Source organism: Phoca vitulina, unplaced genomic scaffold (genome assembly GCF_004348235.1).
Source record: "Phoca vitulina isolate PV1807 unplaced genomic scaffold, GSC_HSeal_1.0 scaffold99, whole genome shotgun sequence".
NCBI classification, from domain to species: Eukaryota; Metazoa; Chordata; class Mammalia; order Carnivora; family Phocidae; genus Phoca; species Phoca vitulina.
This window is the reverse complement of record NW_022589802.1, coordinates 3,154,026-3,171,233: the sequence shown is the minus strand read 5'-3', so window position 1 is coordinate 3,171,233 and position 17,208 is coordinate 3,154,026. Positions and strand designations below refer to the sequence as shown.

Genomic DNA, 17,208 nt, shown 5'->3' with positions numbered 1-17,208 from the left:
CAGCAGTGCTCTTGACCTCACCTTGCTCCTGGGATGATTCCCAGGGGCCCACCTAGCCTGACCAAGCACAGCTTTCCTATCTAATCACCCAGCATTACTGACAGCAGGCACAGCACTGGCCACACTACAGAAGGGCCCCAGAGAAAACGGCCCCCCGAAATATCAGCAGAGGATTGACGACGTGCTCTGCGCCTGGTGCTGTGGGAGCCCCCGAGGGGCATCCCGGTCTCTAGCCTGGGTGAGTCACAGGCCACCTGCCTACCCATCGGGATTCATGCTGCAGAAAAGATATTTATGCCTTCATTCTGTAATTGATGTATACATTATTGATTTTGCCTTTTTGTGTTCTCTCAGCAAAGTAGCTGTTTACCAATTGAACTTAATCTAAATTCCAAGTCTGAGGACTTGATTTGACCAAGTGAATTTGATTTGGGACTCCATCAATTTTAGTCAGCCCCAGACATTTAAACTTCAAAAAATTGAAGTTAAATTATATACATTTATAAAGGGAAAAATCCCAGAAAACCTCAAACTCTTCCAGCTCTTGCATAGGGAATACCCTGCTCCAAGGAGACTTTAACAAAATGCAAATTTACGGGAAAGCTCCACCCAGCGGGTGGGGTTGGTGCTACCCTAGAGTTCTTGGCAGAATGTCCTCAGTGAGCCCTAGCTCCCACCCACCCCCTGTACCACATGGTCATAACAGAAATACCCCAACTCGGATTTCTCCTAATTTTAGGATACAGCTGTTGCAAAAAGAACACGTGGGTCACGCAGTAGCCAACCCAGCAGCCATTCCACAGCTGTGGAACCCTAGCGGCCTTCCAGAATCTTCTCCCTGCTGGTCTGCTTATTATAATAGCAAAGGTTTCAGGTGGGCAATTTGATCATGCAAAACTCAGGTCGTGGGCTTTGAAGTCAGACAACATCTGGGTTCTAGTCCAGGCTCTGGCCTTTACTAATGAATGACCTTGGGCAAGTTGCTGAATACATGGCAGAGGCATTATTGGTGATGAGGACTACCACTAGCTAATCTCCAGAGAGTGCATGCAACAGGCGTGAACAGGTGTTCACTCGAGTCATCTTCAGACATCTCTTTTACAGATGAGGAAGTTGAGGCACAGAAGAGTTAGTAACTTCCTCACAATGACATAGCTATGAAGTGACAAGTCCACGGTTCCAGCCCAGACCTCTCTCCGGGGCCTGCATGCCCTCTTAGCCCCTATGCCAAGGAGCTGTGCTCTCCAGTACTTAGCCAGCAACCCCATGGGGCTATTGAAATCAATTGAAATCAATTAAAATAACTAAAGTTAAGAATTCGGTTTTCCACTTGCACTAGCCACATTTCAAGTGCTCAGTTGCCACACGTGGCCAACGGCTACTCTGTTGGACGACGTAGGTAGGGAGAACACTCTTTTCTTTCTGGGAGGATGATTCGACATCCTCTCAGAAAGTTCTGTTGGACAATGCTGCCTGTAGAGCTTCTGGGATTTTATTCCTTACAAAATCTGAGACTTGAGTTGTATAGCTTTCTTGTATTATTATTAATAAACACCTGGTCGTGATAGATTGAAATGCCTTCTGCACTTTGGCCAAGTAGGGCAATGGCAAGCAAAAAGCCAAGAAGTCTAACTCACATTACATTTTTCCTGTCTTCCCAATGCATTACTTCAAATTTACAAAATTGTCTCCTGTCACTTCTGTTTGACATGTAGGGACATTCACCAATTTGCCCCAAGATTCAGCTTCTTCCACAGCTCTGTCTTGACCTCTTTGGGTTATCTGGATAACATTTAGTACCCTAGTACATTCGTCTCACCTGTGACTTTGAACGACGAGCTGGCTTCTGAAGTCGGCTCAGCCCTGAAGGACCCTGGGCTCTGAGAGTCTCTGTCATATGTGCCAAGTCTCCAATTTCTTCTCTTGGGCTTTCTCTGCTCACCTCTGTCACATGGTTAGTAGAGGTCAGAGAAAAGAAAGAAAGGGGCTCAAGGTTCCTTGCCTGAACTGCTGGATGATTCAGTCTAGGAATCCGCAAGCTCCCAGAAGCCGGTGGAATTACAGTACACAACCATAACCTTGTGAATACACATACACCTCCTTCCGAAGCTCCATGGTGGAGAAGACTGGACCAATATCTGATCTAGTCAATAATTTATAGAGTTAGAACAGCCATCCACTTCTTGCACAGCACCTGAACGTTTATGGGGGTTAGTCATAACCTTCGCTTCATGACCCAGAGCCCATTCGAGCTACAGTGATGTCACAGAATAGCCAAGGAGGTGGAGTTACTCCAGTGTAAACGAAGGAGGACACCTTGGACTGCTCCTCTTCGGGTGCAGGGAAGGAGCCTCTGGACTTCCAAACCCAGGAGTTGCTTGGGTCTTAGCCACTCTGTAAATCAGATCCAGGTCTGTACCCCCCCTCCCCTTGCCACTGTGTGTCCTGGGTAAACCTACCTCTGCTTCCTTGTTAGCTGAGGTTATTTGTACGGTGTGGTTACGATCCCGCTCTGTTCTATCGATGGGTTTCATTAACGCAACAGTGTTGAAAAGGGATGAATAGATGTGCTTAAATGAGGGGCGAGGCTCTGTTTATCATTAACGTTCATCCTAGAGAGAGGCTAGCACAGTCCTCACCAGATTACCATCTCCCGAGTGCCCAGCTCATCACGCCAAGCTCCTAACGGAGTAAGGTCAGGGTAGAAGAGCTGGATCTCAAAGGACGTGCGGGAGTCCCAGAGTAAAAACAGGGAGAAAGTGCATTCCAGGCTGGGTGAATCAAGGGGCACCAGCTCAGAGGGCTGAACACACATGGTGGCCTTTGATGAGCTGAGACTGGCATGATTGGAGGGCAGAGAACATGACAGTATGGAACATGAAACCCGGCTCTTAGTGCTGCTGTGAGGATGGGAGGCCAAGCTTATGGACAGCCCAAAGAACAGAATTTAGCAGGCTGTGCTTGCATCCCTAGGCACCTGCAAGCCATTGGTGGATTTTTCAGTGGGGAGGGACCCTTGGCCAACCTCAGTCCATCAAGCTCTCGGGCAAGCATGGAAAGCCCAGACCCAGGGAACTGAGTGGATGTGAGTTCTGTGAAATGAGGCGCTACGACTATCAGACGTTATCCATCCCATGGTCTACTGCGAAATTTGGACTCATGTGGAACCAGCCAGTCTAAGAGCCAGTGACCGTGCCCACCGGTAATTGTTAATTGACTTGCTTTTCTGAGCTTTTCAGTGGTACCAAAAAAAAGAGATGGATTTACCTTACGTTTGGAAACCTCGGGGAGTTGAAGATGTCCCTGACAGCCTTTTCCTTGAAAGTTGGGCCTCACATTTATAGGGTGTGTGATAAGCAGGGTTTTTTCTTCCCCCAAATTAAATAAAACAGAGAAGATGCATGAGCATCGGTTATAAAGCGCCTGGTCAGTCAGAGTGCAGATTGAATCTCATCTATTTTATTTATTTCATTTTTCAACTGGGGATTGCATTGGTTCGCCAAGTGCTGCTCCCATTCTGCTCCCCTTGAATGAGTGGCTCCAGATAGAACTGCCCACCGTGTTGGGGCGTCCTCCGCCGCTGGTAATGTCCACGTGCCATCTGCAGATTGTTGCGCCTGCTGGACTACAGAGGCACTGATAAGCGTATGTTAACGCTGATGGGGCGGTCCTGTTTCTTGACCCATCACTAATACCCTATAAGTCCCGTGAAGCTACCAGGGATTCCTGAGCAAAAGCTTAAAGTGCTTCAGTTCCCTCCAAATAAGCCCTATTCATTGCTTTGAGGTTGTGGCATCATGGAGTGGGTGGGCAATCAGAGCTCTAGTAATATCTGCATTTGGGGATTGTAAAAACTCCAATGTGGCTATAAAATAGCGTTTAAAATGATCAAGGAGCTAGGTGTGCGGGCACAAAGAATTGTCAATTGTAGAAAGCGCCGTTTCTGCTGGAGTCCCGGATGACTTTGCTCCAAGGACAAACTGAAGCTGCCCAGGGCCAGTGAGCTCCGCTCTGTAGGGATGACCCACCCGAAGAGGAGGGGCGCTGGGCTCCCTGCACAGTCTGGATACCGTCAGAATGGCGAGGAAGTCTTCTTTCCCAAGTGCACTGAGTTTACTTGCGAAGGATATTTTGTGTTGTTTTTTGATTTTGTATCTGTCTGGGGGATGAGTGTACTCTCTGAAACCCTCCAGGTGGTTTGATTGTCTTCCCAATCCCCTCTTTAAGTATTTATAATTTGTTCTTAGGAATTTGTCTGGAGCCCCCTCGTAACACTTTGCCTGAACTTTTCTAAATGGTGCGTTTCAAGAGTTTCTACATTTCAAAACTCGTTTTGCAATTTGGTAAGCTGACGACTGAACACACACACACACTCCATGGCAAACCACGTGTGGGCTTGGCAACCAGGCAAACCCAAGTTTGCATCCTGCTCTCATACTAACGAGCTGTGTGACTTTGGGCAACTTAGTTAACCTCTCTGGCCTCAGTGTCTTCATCTATAAAATACGGACCATAATAGCTCCTGCCTCGTAGACAGCTGCTTAAAGGACTGAGTGAGACCAAATGTCGAAAGCGCTTGGGTCAGTGCCTGGTGCCGAGCAAAGGCTCGATAAATTCAGTGGTGGCGATTTTTACTGTTCCTTCGAATGGGACATCAAAATACCTACTGGCCTGTCATCCATTGCAGGGACTTGTTCTCAGGCGGTGCTTAGTAAGTGTTTATTGCAATGAATTGAGTTGATTCCAGCCGTTTAACTTAGTTTGGGGGATAAAGATTTCCCTTTCTACCGGGATGCTAGGAGACGCGGATGAGGACTCGCAACCCAGGTGGTCCAGCGTGAGAGGGAGGAGGCCGTGTCCTGTAGAAGGAAGAGCCCGGTTATCAAGTGTGAGGTTTTTAAATTGCCTTCGGCTGAAAGAATTTGGGTCATAGGTTCCTTTCTGGCAAAATCCCTGTCATCTAAAACATGACGGCAAGGAAAGGTCCCACACACACCCAAGTCCCAAAGCCTTGGGGCCCTGGTAAGGTGAAGTACAGTGAGGGCTACAAGTTCAGGACTCAGCTGTGGTGGGATTTACACTTGACTGTTTGGTTTTGCACTCACCATTTGGTTTTGCAGATTCCTCAGCATTTCTACACACACAAACCTGCAAACCAGTTTAGAACTCTGTGCTCCGTTGGGGAAGGGGGGGCCGGGAAGGGGATGGGAGGGATCGGGATTGGTCGAGGTCATTGCCGATGAACCAGCTATCTGACCTAGCTTCCTTCCCATTTCCAACAAGACAATGACTGATCAAGGCAGAGGATCCCTAACTGAGATCCATGGATGGGTAGGAAGTGTCCAGAAAACCCCTGAAATTATATGTAAAACGTTGGTGGGCCGGTAGAGGGGAAACACCACCGGAAGTGCTTTTTTCTGTGGAGAGAGACCATAGCTTTTAATGAATTCTCAAAGGAGTTTGTGACCCAAGGCAATTAAGACCGCAAAGCTGTTTGGTTCTGTTGCCCCAGACCAGCTGGTGTGTATAACCACAGCACCCAAAAACGACCCAGCTAGGCAGGCAGTCATGGCAGTGACAAGATCAGTCAGAAGCATTTTGTGGCCAAGCAGCTGATGGATTGTTCAATCGGTTGTTGTAGACTCATGTAGACAAAGCCTGCAAGCTTGGGGAAGCCAGGCCCCCCCAGGTCAGCCTCGGGCGACAGCCCCCATCCTGCCAGGCCCTGGGGAGTGAGTCCTTCCTGCCCAGCAGCTCGTTTGCCCACGAGCTGGCCCGAGTCACCTCCTCGTACAGTACCTCAGAGGCCGCGCCCTGGGGCGGCTGGGATCCGAAGGCCTGGAGGCAGGTGCCCGCTCCGCCACTGCCTAGCTGCGACGCTGTAGGTAAGTCACTTCCCCCGAGCCTCGCTTTCTCATCTGTCAACCGGGGCGCAGCCCCTGCTCAGCCTGCCCGCCTGCCTCACAGGGTTGTTGGGAGGAACACAGGAGGTGACAGCCCGTAAAGCTCTGTACACCTAGGAGGGATCTCTAGTGCTTTCTCTACTGTGTCCTGGCCAGTCTTTGGCAAAGAGACCACCCAAGCAAGCAGAGTGCTCCAGGCGCCTGAGCCTCACCTGCAGGGAAATGAGTGGGGGTCGCCCCGGGTGCAATTGCCCCCTCCCTGCGCTAAGCCTTCCAGCACCCTGGGTCCTTCCCTGTCTGTCTGTCCCTGCGGCCAGACTGTGAGCCCGAAGGGGGACAGGGGCTGGGCCCTCTGCCCCTCCAGACCTCCCCCAGTGCCTGCCTGCTCTGTGCCCAGTGGGTGCTCAGGAAGTGCCTCTCCTGCAAGCTCCGCTGTGGACTCTGCACCCCCACGGTGTGCTCTGACCCCACCCAAGACTCGTGCACCCTAGAAGTGGGAAGTCAGATCACCCCACTGGAGGACTGGCAGCCGGAGGAGAGCAGGCAGAAGGAAGCCAAGCCAAGCCTGGTCCACGATGGCTGTGAGTTTTGATCGTCCCCTGGAGTCTAGAAGGAGTGGCTTGACTTGCCCTGAAGAGTCACATCAGTGGTCACGGGAGCAAGATGGTGGACGCCAGCCAGAGCGGGCCTTTGCTGAGAACACCGTTTGAAGCGCCGAGTTGTTCTGGTGCATGAAATAGCAGCGTGCATGGGACGTCTGCCCTGTCTGCAGAAAAAAAAACTGGAGAAATGAGCATTTGCTAAGTGATAGTGATCAGAAGATGGTCATCAGGCTGAAAGGGCCTCCGGGATTCTGGCCTTTAATGGAAATTCTGCTCTGGTACGCGTGGCCTTGTTCTGCTTAGGCCGCCAGGCCCCGCTGGAAAGAACAAGCAGAGCCTTCTGCTCAAGATCTATTGATGCCTCCCTCTTTGCCCCTTTGCTCAGTGTGCTCTTCATCGGTTCAGTCTCCAGCTGGAACCGGAGAAATCTTGTCCAGGTCAAAGCTGCCAGGGAAACAGAATTAGCAAAACTGGATGGGGACGTGGTCCGCTCCGGGTGTCGTCGGGTCCCACCCTGGTCTTCCCTGCCTTTCCCTTTCCTCACGAGTCCAACGTTGACAGGGACGCCAGCTAGCTTGCCTCAGAGTCCTAGTCCCCTGCCTTATTGTGTCCCTTCCCAAGGCAACGCCTTCCGCCCAGCAGGGGAGGGGGGCCGGGCAGATGCTCGGCCCTCAAACCTTTCCTAAGAAGCTTTGGAAGTTGGGCGCTCCACGGGGGCTTTGAGGGACGGGCTGTCGCACCAGCTCAGCCGGTGACTCAGGAAGGCCGGACTCAGTGTGAGACGGAGGACACAGGCACCGCAGGCGAAGAAGAAAGGCGAGCTGCAAACATGTTTGGTTCCTCTGCCCCGGGATCATTCCCAGCATTTAGACCAAGCCCTTCCGGGACCAGGCCGCCCTGAAACCACCGAGACAGAGGAGGAATCAGAATAGAGTTCACACAGTTGGAGATCAAGTAGAAAGACAGAAACTGGAGAGTAAAACAGCTGACCTACAGCTCTCTGCTTTTTGCTGGTGATGACACTGATTTTGTGAAGCCCCTAGTCAGCCTCAGACTGGTCCAGACCCCAGAGCCCCAGCCTCTCCGTGGGCAAGGCCCCAGGGCCCCTACGCCAGGGTCCCGGAGGGGCCCAGAAGGACGCCAGCAGAACACCCTCAGGGTTTCTGCCTTGCCCACCCGCTCTTGAGCCCTTCACTCTGCCCTAATTTTCTTTAGGAGATGTGTCACCATCTGAAGTGATCTTCTTTGATTAATTTACTTGTATCTCGTCAGCTTCCCCCTCCATTATAAGCTCCGTAAGAATGGAAGCCCAGCGCTATCCCCCAAGAAATGTGTGTCCGCTGATTGACAGAGGGACTTACCTGGCTGCTAAGTAAACCCCATCTTCCCATCTGGTATTTGAGCACGTTCGTTCCCGGGGCTCCAGAGCCACTGAGGCCCACAGCTCGCTGGGTGCACTCTGGGCCAGGAAGGACATTGAGCAGAGGCAACGCAAGAGGGCCAGATCTTGGCCTCAGCGGTCGACGGAGAGGAGAAGTGGCTTGATGGCACGCTCCTCAATCCCATCATTCTGGAGGCCTTCTGGAGAAACTGAATCATGGGCATTGAGAGTTAGGAGGGACCAGGAAACAAGGAACCTCGCCTGTCGTTCACTGTAGGAAGCCCCTATGGTTTCCAAAGGATACTGGTGAAGAATGGGAGCCCAAGAGCATCAGCACCCGCCCCCAACAGGGCTCCCGATGGAAGTGTCTGCATTCCCTTCATCCACAGGCTACCGGGGAGCCAGAGCCCATGGGTCTCAGGCGTCCCCATCCTCATGGGTGTAAGAGCCCCAAGAATTCCAATCTTGATTTCATGCTCTCCAGCAAGAATGCTGTCCTCCCTGTCATTTCAAAGGATAAGTCAGAAAGGTGGCTGAGTTGTTTCCAAATCTGGCTTCCAGAAACTACAAAAGAAGGTGCTTTTCCTAGTGGAGTAATAAACAAACATGCACAGTAGAGCTCATTAACCTTTGAACCTTTAAGATAGCTGAGTGTCTTCTGCTGTGTGGCAGGCTGGCTCCCTGTGGGGATACTCAGGGGGCAGGTCTGCTTGGAAAGGAAGCCTAGTTACCTAAAGGTAGAAAAAGATCCCCCCACTTCCCGCTCTCCTTCCCCCCCCCCCACCCTCAGTGTGCTGCACAAAACTTGAATCCATTCCCTGCCATCCCCCAGGAGCTATTCCTTTGGAATCCCCTTCTGAGTCAGAATGCTCTCCTCCTGGGGGCCATGGAGGGGATAACTTCAGTCTGAATCTGGCCGACATCCCATAACCCTTTGCAGGCTTCTGGGTGTGAATCCTGCTGGTCATCTGCCCTTCTGCCTCTCCCCAACCTCCTCTGCCTGATTAAGTGGCTAAATCTGTGAGGAGACCCTTCTCCCCCCGCAGTGGAGAGGAAGCATCCAGGCTTTCAGGAGGTGGCTGAAGGAAGAAGCCGACGCAGCTTCCGGCCGGCCTGCTAGTGGGGGCTGCTGTGTGAGGCTCAGCTGAGTCGGGGGGCAGTGGTGGGGTCCAGGCCGGCCTCTTAGCCCTCTCTCTCTGGCCTAGCACACACAGATGAAGCTCTAGCCCTTCCATGAGCCCCCAGAGTTGGGTGAGGGCTTTGCAGCTTCCTGGGCATCAGCATGAAGCTTCTAGAAAGGCGGCCCCAGAACTTCCAGGATTGCCTGTCCTGCCTGAGACCTGTCTGTGAATGTGGCACCTTGGCCAAGCAGGACCGGGAGGGGGGATGACAGGGAAGAACCGGGGCCCTAGTTCTCTGGGAGACTTCCTGATGGCCCCAGGCCCAGCACAGTGACCACCATGGGGGAAGGACACCTGGGCTCACACAGCACTCCCCTGACGCTGCCCGGTCGGTGTCACCTGGCACAATAGCACCGAGCACCATGACAACTGCAGCCCTAGAAAAATGACTCATTCGATGATCTGCTCCATAACCATGCTTAGGCAAAGCCACAGGTTGCCTGAGCCATCCTTCACAAGTGTCCGTCACCAAGCAGCAACTTTCAGCCATCACTTCCTCCTGGTCACTGAAAACATTTGTCATTTCCTGTTTTCTCCATTTTCCAACGATTCTAATTGTCAGTGTCAAAAGGCAACAACTGTTTTCTTGGGGCTTATCTTTGGAGCACATTGATTCAGAACAAAGGATGGGGGCCTCCGTCTGCAAAACAAAGGAAGCAGCCTCCTGGGGAGGCCTCCTCTGCCCCGGCCAACAGGACCAGGCCCGGAGCAGGGGGCTGCGGGGCCTCTGGACGCCCCAGCCTAGTGAAGAGACTCCTGCTTGATGGCGGTGTCCCAGGATGCCGGAGGCCCGGCCCCGCGGGCCCGGTGTCAACGTGCCATTTGAACTTGGGAGTTTCTGTAGCCATCCCGCTGACCAGAGTTTCCCTGAAACTCGGGAAGCTCCGGTTACTGTGTTTCCTTGGATGAACACCAGCCAACATCCCCTGGTCCCTGTAACTCTAGACTGTTTGAGAAGCGCTCTCTTTCATCTGGCCAACACCACCCAGTTCCTCCACCCTTTGACCCCTGCCCCAGCCCAGCCTTCTCTTTTATTTCCTGTGCCCTTGGGGTGTCTGTCCTCTCTACCGCCTTCCCTTTGGACTCTTCCGCCCTTCCCCTACTTTTTCTTTGGTTGTGCTCTGTAGCCTCCACCTGCCCCGACCCCCCTACCCTTGTACAGCTTCGGTGTTTGAGGAAACTGATGGGGCAGACAGTGGGGACGGATTTAGGGTTGATGTTGACCCAGCCAGCCACAGGAACCAGTCCCCAGAAGCAGCTGGTCCCCAGAAGCAGTGGGCTGAAGAGGCTAGAGAGGCCTGAGCACTGGGTCTGCAGTTGGGAGACATTGCACTTCCTAGCTGTGTCATTTAACCTCTCTGAGCCTCACATGTCACATCGGTAAGCTGGGGCCGTAGATCTTCTGCCCAGATCTCTGCGGGCTGGCATAAGGGTCCAAGGGAAGAACAGAAGTGAAAGGGCTGCCCCCAGTACTGCAGGCAGAGCCTAGCTTCCAAGCCCCACTTCCTGTCTTGGGCGGTCATGTGACCCCCATGCTCCGCAGTGGCCAGATCCCTAACTGGAATGACATAGCAGGGCGGACCTTGAGGAGGATGTGAAAGAATGAGAGCAGGCCGTTCAGGACAGCGAGCACGGGGGGGCTGGCCCCGGGCCCCCCCAGGTTCTAGCAGGAAAAGGGCAGCTCCACGGGCCGCCCGAGGCGTGGCCCCAGTGGAGGGGAGCAAGGGCCCAGATAGGAAGCAGGCTAAGGACAGGACAGTGAAACGGCTTCTGGTGTCGTCTGCCTGCCCCGTGCCTTGGGTCTGTCCTCTGCCTTGGCAGGCCTGGGAGCCCAGCATTCTCCCCAGGCACCAGCCCTCCACCGGCCCAGCCCACACCAGCCCCACTGAGGGCAGAAATGCAGGTCCTGCCAGGCAGCCCGTGTTATAGGTCAAGTCCTCTGGCATCTGGGGGGGATGCAGCTCAACAAGTGGACTAAGGTGGGGAGATCCTTCCTGACGGAGCTGCCTTGGTTGTCAGCACCCTATCGAGCAGGCTTCCTGAGAAGGGGAGAGAGATGGCAGTGGGTGAGCACTGCACTGGGAGTCAGACCTGGGTCCCACTCACAACCTGACACCGAATGGCTGAGGGTCTCAGGGCAAGTCGTGCCTGCGGGGCCCTCGTCTGGTTCTCTGCTGGCTGTCTCCTTGAGCCACTCCCAGACTCCGTGCTGGGCCTGCGGCCCTGAAGCTTGGCTCCTCCCCCAGCCCACCAGCTGCCCCTGTGATGGAGACAGGAAGCTCGTCCCAGTTGCCCATGCTCCAGCCAGGCAGGAGAATGAAGGGAAGTTGGCAGCGAGTGGCTATGCTGGGTGGCAGACAATGCATTTATCTGACCGTGTGATCATCCTGCCGTTCGTGCCAGGACCACCCAGAACAAGCCTGGGCCCTTTCCCCATGACAGCCCTGCAGAGTCTGGGTACCCACTGCCACATAGCCCAGAGTCTGCTCTGCCCCATCCACGGCATCCCTGGTTTGCTCAGCCATTCGTGGTCTGCACAGTTCCGGGTCCGAGCCCTACCCCTATCAGTTAGTGTCCTCGCAGTGCAGCCAGTCCATCTGGGTCTCCCTGAGACTGGCACGCCCAGACCCTTGTCAGCACTGTAGACATGGTCTGGCCAAGGCAGAGGAGTGCAGGACTGTCACCTCCCTCCTTCGACATACTCTGCTTCTATTAATGCAGCCTAATGTTACATTTGCTCTTTTGGTGGCCACATTTCACTGCTGACCCATCCTGAGCAGAAGGACATCCAAAATGCCTGAACCTTTTCTCTGTGTGCTCTTGCTGTTAAGCTCTGTCTCTCCTGCCCCATCCTATGCTGTCGCAGTTGATTTTTTAACCCAGGTGCAGAATCCTACTTTTGTTTATACCTGTGGAATTTTGCTCGGGAGGGCGGGGCACGCATGTAAGTGTGTGTTGATGTGTTCACTCATGCTTTCTGCTACACCAAAGCCAAGTCCTGGGCCCCCCCACAGCAATCCCAAGGCTAATTTTCTTGGTAGCCCCTGTCTAACATGTCTTTCTCATCTTCTGTTTAGCGAGAGAAGCAGAGATCAGGTCTTACGGCAATGACCCCTGAACAGCGGAGTGCGTATATTGCCCAACAGATGAGTCAATTTCAAGGTAAGCAGTTAAGGTCATTGTTCCCAAAGGGGCAGGCGGGGGGTGGGGGGTGGGGGGTAGGGGGGTGAGGGGTGAGAACTCACTCCAGAGTGAGCAGTCACTGTCAGTGTTCCTGAAAGCGCGAAGGGAGGGAAGGGAGGTCTGCAACTCAGTTAAACAGCACGCAGGGTGGATCGACCCCACATTGAAAGCTTCAGCAGGATCCCGATCGAAAGCCAGCTTTTAATGACTCTAAAATCAGAACTTAATTCAAGAGATTAATTAAATTGAGTCAGGCCCCTTAAAGCAGTTATTCTCAAAAGGAGAAAGGCACACCTTCAGGGTTCTGATCCTGTCCTCCCCACCACCCCAGCCACTGCTGGAGTGACTTTCCATTCTCAGTGTTCCTGAGCCATCTCTCAGGCGTGGGTAGTGGAGCAGGGGTTGGGGTCTGTGGCAGGGGCTCCCGGAGCCTCCACAGATAGCAGGGGTCCCCACCCTACCATGGCAGCTACGAATGTAATCCACATTTATTGGCCGGGGATACAGCAGTTAACAAAAATGTCAGGCATGGTCCCCACTTCGTGGAGCTTCCAGACTAGCCAGGGAGATGAGTGTTAAACAATCCCTATGAGCCAGTGGAGTGACATTGGGCCAGGCCAAGAGGACGCTTAACCTGGGGCTGGGGGAGGCTGCTTGCCCTCCAGCAGGTGGTCAGCATCTTCATTTTAGCCCAGTGCCACCTCCATTCTCCTGCAAGAACCCCCGTTCCTTTAGGCGTGGCACCAGCTGAATGTCCGGAGTGGCATGGCAGGCATGCTTCAGCTGCAGTGACAGGACAGACAAGGTCCAGGAAGGCCAGTGGCAAGGAGTGGCCCTCTGTCAAGGCGTGCGCAGTGCCAGGTCTTCGTACAGAGTGCTGAACATAAAAACAGACCCAGACCCTGGCCTTGTGGAGCCTACCATCTACCTGAAAAAATAGACCGATAAGCTGGCATTTTCAGTCCGATGTGACCTTCTCTTGGTCGTGTGTTGTGGGGGCAAGAACCCGGGGAGTCTGGGAGGGCTTCCCAGAAGAACTGCAGTCGGCTGAGGGTGGCGGAAGATGGGGGGTTGAGAAGAGCTGGGGAGCCAAGGGCAGAAGGCAAGAGGTTGGTGCTGTGTCAGGGGCCGCCTGCCAGCCGATGCAGCCCAAGTTGAGGATGACCGTGGCACTGACCTCCCACTTCTCTCTTTCTGTAGCCGTCCAAGAACAAGTCACCTCTAAGTGTAGCCAGACCAAGGCAAGCCCCCCATCCAGTCAACCCATGATGCCCCCCAGAGCTGGGCTCCTTCAGAACAATCCAAATCCAGCAATGATCCCACCCACCAGGCACGAGAGCCGCGAGGGCATGGGCATGGCCTCGCCGACTCCGGGCAAGCAACAAGGAATTCTCCACTGTAACCCCCCGTTCCCCATACCCTCGTGCCCAGGCCAGAACCCCCCGGGCAGCCATCGTCCGCAGATTCCCAAGGCGGCCCCCTCAGGAGCGCCCCTGCCTAGGTTCTGTCCCAGACCCCTGGGCAGCCAGCTCCCGAGTCCCCACCAGCTCAGACAGCCCTGTGTGCCAAGAATGCCCTCAGTGTTCAACGATGCTGTGTGGGCGGTGGCCACGGCGGCAGCTGGGACCACAGCGGTCTCGAGGGAGCCCCCCCCGAGCCACGTAGACCGTAGCACCCAGCCGCACTTTGATAGCGACTCGATCTTCACCAAGGAGCCCACCAGAGCTCCCCTGGTAGCCCCGACATGTGCATCGCAGCAGGCAGTTGTGCCCCCCAGTCAGGTGGCCCCAGGAGGCAGGCCTGGCCAGAAGGTGAGTGCTGCTCCGGTCAACCCCAGCTTTGGACTGCTGGGCAACCAGAGCCTCAAGCAGAGCCCGGTGCGGGGTCCCGTGCCCATGCTGAACGCCGCCAAGTCCCTCCAGCAGGGCATGGCCAGCTTTGGTCCCGTGAGCCCCATACAGGGCATCGAGCCGCCAAGCTCTGTGGCCGCCGCCGCCGCCTCTGCCATCACCGCCAGCCAGTCCCCAGGTCCATTTGGCAGAATGGGTACCCCCCCTGAGCTGCCACCCTACGACTTTTTGTCCCCGGCCCCGCCCCCACTAAACGGTCTGCTCTCAGCCCCTGACTGCAGTGAGGTGGGTTTCTCTGAAGCCCCCTTGAAAGGCCCCAGTGGGAGCCCAGAGGAGGGCTGGGTGTGCAACCTGAGGCTCATCGATGACATTCTGGAAGAGCACGCCGCCGCCGCCCCCCCGCCGCCGCCCCCGCCCCCGCCCCCCAGAGTGCTGGGGGGCTTTAAGTGCCCGTAGAAACCCCCACGCCCTCACCACTTTAGGCAGTGGCGTGGAGCCATGGCCAACCCACCGCCCGCCACACAGCCACGCAGTTGTTTCCTCCCCACAACCTGAGTGGCATCCACCTGTGCTCATCCCTCTCTCTACCTGTGACAAAATGGAAAGCTGGTGATTTTTCAAGCCACCTGTACATATTTGAAAATTTTGTAAATGGTTTTCCTAAACGTTAATGACAGAAGTATTTATACTTCATTTTGTGACTTTGTAAATAAAGTGACGGCTTTTGTTTCAGTAGAGTTGTGTTTATTATGCATTGTTTGTGTTTATTATACATTGTCGCAAATAGGCAGGCTGTGTGCGTTGCTCGGGCGCTCCCGTGTGAAGCTCCAGCGTTACCTTAGAAGCCAGGTAGTTGAGTCGCTTACGGTTTTGATGCAGTGAGAGATGTGGATGTGACCAAGAGGCATTGTACAAACTGACAAACGCCAAATAGAAACCCCTTGGCCATTTATTGCCATTTTCACTAAAAATGCTATTGTCTTGTGTGATTCTTAAACTTTTGCAAACCTGTCTCCGCTGGCCCTTAACTGATGTGCATATTACAGCAAGCTTTACAAGTGCCCTGCAGGGGAAATTTGCCAGGAGGTTAAGAGTTCTGAGGCTTTGGGAGGGGTGTAGAGAGGGCCTGTGAGCTGCACACTGGCCGTGCTGTCCACCCTGAGGATCCAGAGTGTCCTCTCTTTATCATTCAGACAGAGAAACCCCCAGGTTCCCACTTCCCCAGTGGCACCTTGCAGGGCGGAGGTGAGAGGTTCCTGGTTTAAAGCCTTTCAGTATTTGTTTTCTTGTAAGGTCTGTGGTTGGGGGGTGGGGGGGGGGTAGTCTGTAAACATTAATGGTTGACGGGGTTTGTCTTTGATGGTTTTTATCTGCAATTATCGTCATGTATATTTAAGTGTCTGTTATAGAAAACCCACACCCACTGTCCTGTAAACTTTTCCTCAGTGCCCAGACTTGTGTAATCACGTTTTAATTGCCACCTCCTCCTTCGCCTCTACATTTGAAATCTGGCGTCTGTTTCCAGCCAGTGCGTTTTTTCTTTGTACTGTAATAAACAGCCAGGAGAAAAGTGCCTCTATGTTTTTATTTGTCAATGGAGCATCCGTTACCGACGCACCCGTGTCAGCTAAGCCTACTGGTGTCTCTGGTTCTTTCGAGAGGCTGCTCGGTGTCTTGTGCAGCGGGAAGATGCTGCACCGAGCGCTGAGGGTAAGCGTTTGTGAAGCACGTCATTTTTTTTTTTTTTTTTTACCCCAGGCCTTCATTTTACCGAGAAGGAAAGAGGCCGCTGAAGTAACTGCACTGGCGGCAGGGGGCAGGGGGCGACTTGCACCGCCAGTCCTGACTCTCTGTACCCCAGCCTCTTTCCACTGAGGGGGTGACAGACCCAATTAAAGATCCGTATTCCTCCCATGTAAGGGATCCCCATACAGGGCGCGGGAGAGGGGGGGCGCTGAGGCAGGCCGCACGTCGGCTGCACGGGAGGGTGAAGTCCTGCCACTTCGCAAAGACGGCCGGGCAGAGGAGGGATTTGCCGCCTCCCCTCCACCTCCTCTCCCAAAGCCTAGGCTCAACCCAACCCCGTTCACCCAGAGTGCGGAGCCGGAGGAGCTCGGCGGCCCGGGGGCGGGGGCGCCAAGGCCGCCGAGCGCCGCTTCAAGTCCGGGACCGCAGTGGAAGGGGAGTTACCGCGGCACTTCGCCCCGCGTCCCTCCCCCGTCGAGCTCCGCCCCCGTCGAGCTCCACCCCTTCCGAAGCCCCGCCCCCAGAGTCGGCACGGCCCCTTCAGTCCCCACCAGCTGCCCCGCCCCCCGCCCCGCCCCCGTCCGGCCCCGTCCGGTCCCCTCCGCTCTCCTCCCCGCCGGCCTTTGCAGCACGGGGCTTGGCTGCCGGTTGTTTCCGATTCCAACTGCCCGAAAACCACAGGGACTCCTGTGACTCCACACTCGGGCCGTCCCCACAGCAACCAAGTGGCTGCCACAGAGCTTAATATGGATTCGGCTTATGGTCGGGCCTCATTCGGAAGGGGCCCCAACAGGACGGCCGGGAGCGTGCCTCTCCCAGGGAAGCGCACGTCCCCAAAGGTAGCGGGGAAGCTAGTTGGGCGGCCCCTGCCCTGTGCTGGACGAGCGGAGCCGAAGCGCCGGCTGGCATCGCTTGTCGTACAAACTGAATACATCACATTCATGCCCCTAACCGCCTGGGAGAGCCGATATCCTCATTCCTGGACGTACGGAATGGTCCACCACAACGGCACGCTTCGGGGGCTGAGGGAGGCGCGTACACCGAGGCATCCTGTCCTGTCCGATAGAGCCTGAAACGCTCCAAGAGGATGCCCCCACCCACCATTCTCAATGGCTGTGACTAAGAGCAAAGATGGGCAGCCTTGGGACCAGAGGGGTGGTGGGCACAGTCGTTCCTCAGAAGCCCCGCCCTTGGCCCGCGGGCTCCACACTCGCCCCTCCTGCTCGCAGAGCGTCCCTCCCAGGTGTGAGTGATGGCTGTGTCCTACAGGTGTCACTGCGCTCCAGGCCTTGCTCCCTGTCACAGCCTTTGCCCCTGTGTCCCCTGCCCCTCGCAGGCAGCACCTCCCCAGGAGCCATCCTC

General features: G+C 54.7%; 2 protein-coding genes across 6 annotated transcripts in view; both read left to right on the top strand.

Moving 5' to 3' along the window:
• Positions 1-13,536, top strand: part of MAMLD1 (mastermind like domain containing 1) — a 112,082-nt gene extending 98,546 nt beyond the window's left edge. For 4 of the 5 annotated variants that reach the window (XM_032397444.1, XM_032397443.1, XM_032397445.1 and 1 more), the window contains one exon: positions 5,642-8,459. In XM_032397444.1, coding sequence (XP_032253335.1) covers positions 5,642-6,004 — 363 coding nt within the window. In that variant the 3' untranslated portion in view covers positions 6,005-8,459. Of the gene's footprint in view, positions 1-5,641; positions 8,460-12,144; positions 12,230-13,450 lie in introns of those variants that run through there. The other variant, XM_032397446.1, reaches the window with a different exon arrangement.
• Positions 13,493-16,969, top strand: LOC116627626 (vegetative cell wall protein gp1-like). Its single transcript, XM_032397479.1, has 3 exons — positions 13,493-14,484; positions 15,760-15,810; positions 16,913-16,969. The coding sequence occupies exons 1-3, from the start codon at positions 13,516-13,518 to the stop codon at positions 16,967-16,969; spliced, it is 1,077 nt and encodes a 358-aa protein (XP_032253370.1). The 5' UTR covers positions 13,493-13,515.
• Positions 16,970-17,208: the final 239 nt, after the last annotated feature.

Coding starts and splice junctions, on each gene's coding strand:
- LOC116627626 (XM_032397479.1), top strand. CDS start 13,516: ATGATGCCCCCCAGAGCTGGGCTCCTTCAGAACAATCCAAATCCAGCA. Junction 14,485..15,759: donor ATGACATTCTGGAAGAGCAC/GCCGCCGCCGCC, acceptor GGTTCTTTCGAG/AGGCTGCTCGGTGTCTTGTG. Junction 15,811..16,912: donor TGCTGCACCGAGCGCTGAGG/GTAAGCGTTTGT, acceptor CCTGTCCGATAG/AGCCTGAAACGCTCCAAGAG.